This window comes from Ammodytes marinus (assembly GCF_949987685.1).
Source record: "Ammodytes marinus genome assembly, chromosome: 13".
NCBI classification, from domain to species: Eukaryota; Metazoa; Chordata; class Actinopteri; order Uranoscopiformes; family Ammodytidae; genus Ammodytes; species Ammodytes marinus.
This window is the reverse complement of record NC_137217.1, coordinates 16,642,872-16,652,491: the sequence shown is the minus strand read 5'-3', so window position 1 is coordinate 16,652,491 and position 9,620 is coordinate 16,642,872. Positions and strand designations below refer to the sequence as shown.

Here is a 9,620-nt window from a genome sequence, read left to right as displayed (position 1 = left end):
ATACAGCTATCACATACAGGCTTTAGCAATCATTAACACAGTACAATGTCCACAAACAGTAAGGAGGCACAGAGGCGACAGGAGCACTACTCAGAGTCTCAGACTCCTGAATAGTCTTATCAAGCGCCAACGTGGTGTATTCATCTGCACAGTATGAGGGTGCCCTGACTACAACCTTGAGACAATTGTTGGGAAATTAAATAGGCTAGGTCTAAAGAAAGAAAAAAAGGGGACACAGTTGCAAGTTTATGAGAGGGGGAAGAAGTATCAACTGTAAATATAACGCCCAAATACCAGATCGACCCACCTTCAAACATCGTATTTAAAGCATTTAAAAACTAACCATCACGTCAATCTGACAGCACACCTCTGTTCTCGCACACACACACCCCGGGATGGGCCCCACCCATCTGCGTGACCCCATTAGGGCCATACGGCTCATAGGCACCATAGGCGGGAGGGGGGGGGGGGGGGAGTAAAAAGGTTCATTATTCTTATAGTCACCATCACTTTTGTCACAGAGGCAAGTTCATGTGGCATGCACAGCAGTGTCAGATTTCATTTCTGGCCAACTCATTTAGCTACTGTATTCGCTTAAATAAGGTTATCTTACCGGTTATCTTACCGGTACAGAGTTGATTGCGTAAGAGGAATCAAGAAACAATGGAGACGCCAAACAACAGAAACAGAAGATTTCTGTCTAGCATAGCGACGGTCCATAATCGTGTTTTTTTTCTTTAGACTTTGGTCACTGAACACGAGTGATGACACAGAAGCAGCGAACAAGCACACAAACCGACGGTGTTAAACATTTACAGTCACATAATGTGTTAACAGGAAGAAAACCCCTATTTATCTGAGCTTATAGGTACAACATTTTTTCCCCTTTTGGAGGTACTTTATTTCTGAGCTAGTTTTGGGGCAAAAAAAGCAAGTTTATAAGAGACAACAAGAGGAAGAGTGAGGGGTTGAGAAAAACAAAGACTTGATGAACTACTGGCGTTGCCTTCGGTTGCTTAGAAACCCCTGCCCTGCCCTACTCTGTGCCTATACTGCAAAGAGCAGGTGTTGAGCTGGACCCAGGAGAGGGAGGAGAGACAGAACAGACAGAACAGAGAGGGGAGGAGAAGAGCAGCAGCAGCAGCACTCACAGAGCCACAGTCCCCTGAGACGCTGACAGCCTGGAACCACAGACTCTGAGACGAGCCACTAACACGGCAGCAGACACACCCACAACACTGAAACACACACTTTCACACACACACACACACAGTCATTTTTCCTCGTTTGCTGAAAAGCATGGGCAAACACACACACACACACACACACACAGTGTAGTGCATTACTCTAGCTGAGTACATGGAGGTTTGTGTTTGCTTGGAACATCTGTATCCCTAGCTGGCTCCATCGCTCAGTGATTACATAATGCCCCATACCACATCCACCCAGTTCATCTCTCTTTGACTTTCATGGCCGCATCTGGGTACACATCACACACACACACACACACACACACACACACACACACACACACACAAAAGCACACACTGTGCCGCCTTCGCTCCAGCAAAATATTTAAAAGCAACTTGTGCCGCTTTTGAAAATGCTTAAAATGCGAATTTTGAGTGCGTGTGTTTATATGTGCTCAGGATCTGAGCTCTCAAGAGCACTAACGGGATAGATGGTAACAGCACATCAATATTCATCATGCACCATTATGTAATGAAGAATTCATGAACCGGGAATGTTACTCATTGCAGGCCCTTTTCTGCCAGCAGACAAGTCGGCAACCCTTCTTGTTCGAGGCCAAGGTTGAATTCTCACCATCAGACACACCGGAGATAATTTGAATTACAGAGCAGCATGCATTTTCAAATTACGCAAATACGGAAGAATAGGAAGAGACAATATTCCCCCTTAAAAAATTGTCAGGGTAAGAGTTAACTAGCAAAACTGCAATACACATTTGCATCCAGAGGCGATGCAAGCGACGAGTCACACTGGAAATGAACCAATCATACTAATCTACACGCACTTGGGTGTCATGTGAGATCTCTTTAAATGAAATTTTCCCAAGCCCCGAAGCTCACAGTACATCGAGCAAATTGTGGCGGACATTCGAGGCCACACAAGTGCATGTTACATTCTGTGTTTGAACGGATGATGCCGAGTGAGGACATGTTTTCTTAGTGTGCACCGCCATCTGGTGGACAAGTTAATGAATCCACCTTTCACATGAATGTTGTTGAATGCTGATTTGACTACAAAGTGTAAAAACTATCCAAACATTAGTTTCCCTAAAATCCAATTCAAGTATTAAACATTGCATACTTATATCTCATTTACAATTTCCTTTCTCCACTGTAAAGTGCAATCTGGGTGTAAATATGGGCATTAACAGATTGTATTATTATTATTATTTTTTAAGATGGTGAAAAGATCAAATATTCAACATTAAAGGTCACTTTGAACTTTGCCATGTTTTTTAAAACATCAATATGGTTCTCCGGTGTGACCATGAGACTCCCGAAGTATGAGAAAAAAATAATCCTCTCTCTTTTTCCTCTACCTCCACATTTCTGAAAGTTTAAAAACCCCAGTAAGATTTTTCTCCCCTTATGACATTGTTACAAACAGAGGCTGATAAGAGAAGATTCAGCATTGGCACTGTAATAACAATAACGTTGTTGTTTTTGGGACACTACATCATGAAAACCATTTCTAGTTGAATCCCAAATTGCAATTTTGAACCTGAAAATGGGCATAATATGTGTAATTTAATTATTTGTAGAGAGAGAGAGAGAGAGAGAGAGAGAGAGAGAGAGAGAGAGAGAGGGGGGGGGGAATCCCTAGCAGCACACATCTACTTTAAAACAGAGCTGTAAATGAATGCTGGGAACATGTGTTCATGAGAGATAAAGATGTGTTTGCGTCCAGATCCCACAGGGTGACACGGTCAAACTACCCCTCCCTAAACTGGTCGACTGATGCGGACAAGCAGCAGGGTCAACAGCAGCATGTCGTCATTTCTGCTACTAAAGCCCACATTGGGATTCCTTTACACAACCTCTTGTTCGGATCTGTTTGATGCTAAGAAAAGGAAGTCACCCATTTACAATGTCTCAATCGTAGCACAACTTAATCTTAAAATATTACAGTATTTCAACCTTTTGATATGACGGAAATAGCAACATTTGAGAAATAGCAGTCCATGCACATTAAGAAATAAACATGTTAGAGAAGCATTTCAACCAGGCACACACACCCAGCTATTGCATGCATGCAGAATATACAGGGATTACTATAAGGTCTGCACTCAGATCCCAGAGGGCATGACAACATTTAAAAAGTCATCAAAATGAATATCCAATAGACTCTGTAAAGACAGCTAAGACACGACCTCATAGGTCATAAATATAAGTTAAATGCGTCTCAAAATAAGTCTTGTATGCAATGCTTCAATCAGAGCATTACTACGAGTAGAACTAATGCCTTTTGTTTAACTTGTTTTTCTTTTCATAAAACTAAAAATGGTAACTGATACTCACGTCACATCCATGGAGAAAGTCATCGTGAATTGCATGGACAATCCCAGACAGTGTGACAGGATCAGAGAGAGGGAAAAAGGGGATAAAGAAAGAAATAGTGTGTCAGTTCAGTGCAATAGGCCTACTTATTTGAATTTATGTGACAGGGCCCATAACCGAGAGTTTATAGAATGAAATCAAACTAGTGATGGCTCACATATTCAATGAGGTGTAGCCAACAGTCGGCTATTCAGCTGAATGTCTATTTTGCATATGAAACCGATAAACAACAACCAATTGGCCACTATCACAAACTGAATAACTATGTGGAATAGAACAAAAAGAGGGGATATCAATGTGACCAGGTTAAACATATCAGTTGAAAGTCAAAAATTATTATTTTATGACAGGCCTAGCCTATAATCCTCTATGTTTCTAATTTTCATAACAGCTCAACAAGGTCAATCTACGCTGCATAATTCATCCATTGCTTTTGTTGAAGCTGCTTCGACTTTTGTTTCTGGTATTTAAGCTAGGTAGCCTATCTTTGCTTTCTCAAGAATGTGGGTTAGCCCAGAGTATCTGAACAGGTGAAATACACCTTACAACAAAGATGGCAGACATTTCTTATCATTTGTTATAATGTAGGCCTATTCAAAAATACTATCTTACAGCAGGTGCGGGCTTGTGTTTCTTGTAGGCTATTATTTTGTTATGTAGGCCTAGATAAACAGCACAGACCTCCCTGACCTCATTGGTCGTATTTGATTTAGGCTAATCCTTCTAAATACAGTGCAGTGAACTCTAAACGAACTGCCGCCGCGATATTAACGGAAAATGAGGTATGCCTATAACAAAAAAGAAAAGGGTAAGAGTGGCTGAGTGGGCGAGTCATACCTGAGCAGACAGAAGTGTCCTCCGTTTATTTCTCGATGCCATAGTTCCGGTGATTCCCCTCCAGAACAAGTTGGGAGACTATCGAGCAGCTTTCCACAGAGAGGCGGTGTCGCAGCAATGACGAAGCACATAAGTCGTTTTGGGTGGAGATGGGAGGTGGGAGCTTTAGCCTACTGTAAAAAAAAAAGAAGAAAAAATAGCTTGATGATATACTGGTGGTATTCTCTGAACAAGCATTATAACACATGCCTTGGCATTTCTGTTTACCTTTGCAGGTGAGTCACGTGCCTAGTTTCTGCGTCACAGAAAGTAGGCGGGTGAAGTAATCCAAAATCAGAAGGGGAGGGCAGGACAGTGTTCATGTTGGCACACATTTTAATTAGGCCTATTTTAAATGTGTGCTGAACAAAAAGTGCAACTCTGCTTCTGTGTGGTAGCCTAATGTGTGCGTTTAATCGAATAGTTTTTCATTTAATAACCGGGGCCTGGGTAACACGGGCATGTGTGGTCTAAGAGCTTGTCCAACATTGTTTTACCTTCACCGGTGACGAGCGTCATCATATCTGGTTATTCAACCACCTTTTATTTGGACCTAGTGGGCGCCACTGTGTGTGTGTGTGTGTGTGTGTGTGTGTGTGTGTGTGTGTGTGTGTGTGTGTGTGTGTGTGTGTGTGTGTGTACATGTGTGTGCGTGTGTGTGCAATTGGAGGTAGGAAATACTTTGCAACAAAGTATCCTCAAAAAGTAGTCAAGGAGATAAACAGGAATTAGCCTACCAAGTAGAAAGAGTCATTATTTTGTAACAAGTAGTCCCTGAATTTATGAACCAATGGTTAATGGTAGACACTGTAACTGACTGATGGTTTAGAAGGCCACTGTCTTCATCATCCTGGTTGGTTTCATGTAGTGAGGAGTTAAAAAAACAAAGCACTATTGCCTCTATGTGCACAAGCCTGGCGTAATCATTGATAGTAATAATGCAATAAGGGTATTTTTAACATGTTAAATCATGTGTACAATAATCTTAAAGGGAATGCAGTATTAATGACAACTTTTCATGTGTTGCCTCATGTTACGTATAGGGCATCAAATGAGGCCCAAACACAAATCCGATACAGCTTTGTTTGATGACTTTAGACATCTCCTTTAAAGACCAGTGGGGATTCCCAGAAGCCAGCAGCTGCCACATCTGGAACAGCTGTCTCAGACGCATTACCTCAAACCCAGTGGCCATGTGTTTGCAGTAGTAGGTTAGTCAAATACCATACAACAATTTAGTGTTGCACTTGCATAAGGTCAAAAGAGACTGATGTAAAAGAGTAAATAAAAAGAAAAAGGTGATCAAACTATATATAGAGATATATGTACTCTTTGTGACGTGTAAACAGTTTATTTATTAGCCCAATGGTTATCTTTTATAAATAGAATGATGCATTGACAGTCTGCAAGAGCAGGATACCTTGACAGAGAGCATAGTCTCACACTGAAGACAACACCTCTCAACCATTATCATGCTGAGCAGCCAGGATCCACCCAGTGTGATTAACTTTACACTTAACTTGAAGCCTTCTGGATACCCGCGCCTGAAGATAAGAGCAACCGCCACTGCCAACACACACCAGTTCTGCACACATGCATGCACACCTTCGAACTAAAGTGTGTGAAACCCATAGATGGTATATACAAACCATGGACCAATCCCTGTTCAACCTTTTGAAGACATGTTGCCCCCTGTTGAATGTTTCCATAATTGCCTCGTTCAGGTTTTCTCCATCATGATAGATAGATAGATAGATAGATAGATAGATAGATAGATAGATAGATAGATAGATAGATAGATAGATAGATAGATAGATAGATAGATAGATAGATAGATAGATAGATAGATAGATAGATAGATAGATAGATAGATAGATAGATAGATAGATAGATAGATAGATAGATAGATAGATAGATAGATGGATGGATAGACATTCGTCCACTTGGCCAGTTAATAGGCTATAATTCGATTCAGTATAGTTATAAGGTTAAAAATATTTTCTGAATTAAAATATGTAACTGAACACTGTCAGCCCCCACAGGACAGTGTAGGCCTACTATGCTACAACCCATTATGTCTAACCAGGAAGAAAGCAGAGCTGGTTGGTTGACGACAGCCCTCTGTAGGCTCACGAGCGACTCGGCACATTGAGACAGGAGTTATGACTGTAATATGGCTGATTCCGGTCCATTTTTAACTTCGTGTATAGTTTTCTACCTGTCGATCGGGGCCGCAATATTTCAAATTCTCGAAGAGCCAAACTGGAAATCTGCCAGAGACCAGTATATCCTACAGAAGGAAAACATTTTGAAGAACCATGCCTGCCTAACAAAAGAAAGCCTGGATGAGATTTTGGAGGTATGGATTTGTTTTTGATCGAATGATGGACACAAACCGTGGCTGTAATGAATATAGGCCAAATAGTCTATTTATCCAACAGGGATTTTTTATATTAACCTATGAGTAGGCCTACTATAACTGCGGTGATTGACCAACCAGTTGAAGAGTTTCCATCACTCAGGCTCTTAAAGTTATTAGGAGAACGAAAAGTAATGAATTACATTTTTTATGCTGCCATATTAGATCAAGCCATTCATTTAGCTCAAAATATCCTACGCATTTGAGCCGACACATTATCAAAGAGGAAGAGAAAAGTTTCATGTACATGGCAGGGCACTTCCGAAACCTGTTTTTCTAGTTAAGGAGAAGGGAAACAAACATCCATCCGATCCGGCTGAAGAAAGACTATGGCACAGTAAAGTGTCCAACAGGTTATTTGGCTAAAATATTATTATTTGTTATAGCGCGGGACAGTTGGAAGCGTTCCCGATGTACACTGAACATGAAGGAGCATGTCTCCAACTCTTGCGGTCACAAGTATTGGAATGTTTGCACAAGGTGTGTCCCACTGTGTGGGAGTCGAGACTCTGATGTCATCTTTATGAACCACAAATGCATTGTTTCAGTGGGGTTATTATCATCAGCATCGTAAGGTGGACGTAGGCCTATAGGCTTCTAACCGAGGAGTAGGCTATAGTAGGTAGTTTATTAGTTTTGTTGAGACTGATATAAATATGCTTTTGCCACTGCAGATAGTGTCAGAGGCTGCCGGCCAGGGTGTGACCATCACCGGGGAGATACACCGCAACACGTGGGACTGGGCCAACTCCGTCATCTTTGCCTCCACCATTGTCACCACCATAGGTTTTTATGACAATCATATTTGCTACTATTCAATCCTCGCCGATGTTAGTTGTATGTGCATTGAATAGAATCATTTGAAATGTAACACTGAAGCAATTAGACTTATAATTTGATTGACCTACTTGTAATAATATGACTACGTTTCACTTTTGGACGTGCGAAAGTAGCCTAGGCCTATGCCATTTAAATAATTTAATTTTCAAACACAAAAAAATTACAGAAAAAAAACTCAATTTGTAAAAAGGATTACTTTTTCACTCCTGCTTAAAGCATTAGGCCTACTCATAAAGAACACTATTAAAATCATCCTGAAGACATAGTAAATAAAAAACACAAACACCTGAGTGAAGTAGGTACTAGCATCAATACCAGCAGATTTTAACTGGTCAAACTAATAACATATGTATTTTGTAAAAAGACAAAAAAAACATAATTTGGCAATTGTAAATGTTAAAATGATCAAACTTTGTGAAATGAATAACATAGCAAGTTATAAAGACAACAGCATGCTATGAGCCAAATGTTCCAGCCTGACCTTCCATATGATATCTTTACTGCTTTGTAGGTTTAAGGATTAATTAACAATCGTTAACTATTCATGTGTTCACATGTATACGACTTTGTATTAATAATACACTCCTTAAACCTTCTTATTGTGGTGCGTTAATATTTCCTCTTGTCACCTCCAGGTTTTGGTAATGTTGCCCCAAGGACTAAAGGTGGTCGTGTGTTCTGCATCCTGTACGGTCTGTGTGGGATCCCCCTGTGTCTGGTGTGGATAAGCAAGCTGGGTTCATTCTTCGGAGACCGGGCCAAACGTCTGTCCCAGGTTCTTATTCGCAAAGGTGTTTCAGTGGTAAGGATCTTGTCTAAACGCTGGAGTTTGTATTTGTCTAAAGATCAAGGTATTTTACACATTGCATCTGTTCTATCCCTTTTGTCAGAAAAAGGTCCAGTTAACGTGCACTGCCTTGTTCCTGCTATGGGGGCTGCTGGTGCACCTGATGATCCCTCCATTTGTTTTCATGTCTATGGAAGAATGGAGCTACTTGGAAGGCCTTTACTACTCTTTCATCACACTGACAACGGTTGGTTTTGGAGATTATGTGGCAGGTAGGGCTTGATTCATGGCATGATGCATCTCATTTCATCTTAGGTTGAGTTGTTTTTTTTGTTTGTTTTTGTAATTAGAGTCATTTTATGTGCATCTGCTTTTTCGTTTCAGGCGTGAATCCGAGCATAGAGTACCCCCGGCTGTACAGAGTGTTTGCAGAGTTGTGGATCTACATGGGCCTGGCCTGGCTGTCTCTGTTCTTCAGCTGGAACGTACACATGGTGGTGGAAGCTCACAAGGTGTTTAGGAAAAGACGACACAAGCACCGGCACCTCTATGACAAGGAACTGCTGCCTGAAGAGGACAAAAACAGGTCGGACGAGAAGCCGTCCGTCATCGACATCTTCGACTTCCCCGAGGATAAAGACTACAGCACCATCATCAGGGAGATCGGAACCACGGCCAAGAAACTAGGGCCTCCTCCGAAGAACATCAATCGCTCCAAGAGCTGCAGCGACATCTTGGCCACAGACATCCAGCCCCTGGATCACTCGCCCCGGCACAGACGCATGTTGAGCATCAGCGAGGTGTTTGTGAACGCAATTGCTGCTGGGAAACAAGACCAACAAGAAGATGGGAGATCCATGAATCAAGAAAGCAACGGAGGCCCTGAATCCGCACAATGTGTGAAGACAGACAATGACGACAACAAGGACAGTTGTGTGTTTGATTCAGAACACGTTGGTATATTCTTTACAGTACCTACCAAAGATGCTCCGGAGGAAGAAAGTGTACAGGATACTGATGGAACTGAATCTAGGTTTACTATATCCAAAGTGACAGAGAAGGATTTGTTAATAGACAATGATGAAAAAGGGTGAGATATCTTCAAGGTGCG

The 9,620-nt window shown here is 41.5% G+C and overlaps 1 protein-coding gene across 1 annotated transcript; it reads left to right on the top strand.

Annotated features, from left to right (window-relative positions):
* Window positions 1-6,562: 6,562 nt before the first annotated feature.
* Window positions 6,563-9,611, top strand: LOC307259998 (potassium channel subfamily K member 5-like). Its single transcript, XM_080040098.1, has 5 exons — window positions 6,563-6,822; window positions 7,557-7,668; window positions 8,358-8,524; window positions 8,613-8,781; window positions 8,894-9,611. The coding sequence occupies exons 1-5, from the start codon at window positions 6,637-6,639 to the stop codon at window positions 9,601-9,603; spliced, it is 1,344 nt and encodes a 447-aa protein (XP_079896224.1). The 5' UTR covers window positions 6,563-6,636; the 3' UTR covers window positions 9,604-9,611.
* Window positions 9,612-9,620: the final 9 nt, after the last annotated feature.

What these genes read in the sequence shown, in the direction of transcription:
- LOC307259998 (XM_080040098.1), top strand. Translation starts at nt 6,637, where the DNA reads ATGGCTGATTCCGGTCCATTTTTAACTTCGTGTATAGTTTTCTACCTG. An exon ending in GCCTGGATGAGATTTTGGAG is followed by an intron (nt 6,823 to 7,556) that starts GTATGGATTTGT and finishes TTGCCACTGCAG; the next exon opens with ATAGTGTCAGAGGCTGCCGG. An exon ending in CACCATTGTCACCACCATAG is followed by an intron (nt 7,669 to 8,357) that starts GTTTTTATGACA and finishes TGTCACCTCCAG; the next exon opens with GTTTTGGTAATGTTGCCCCA.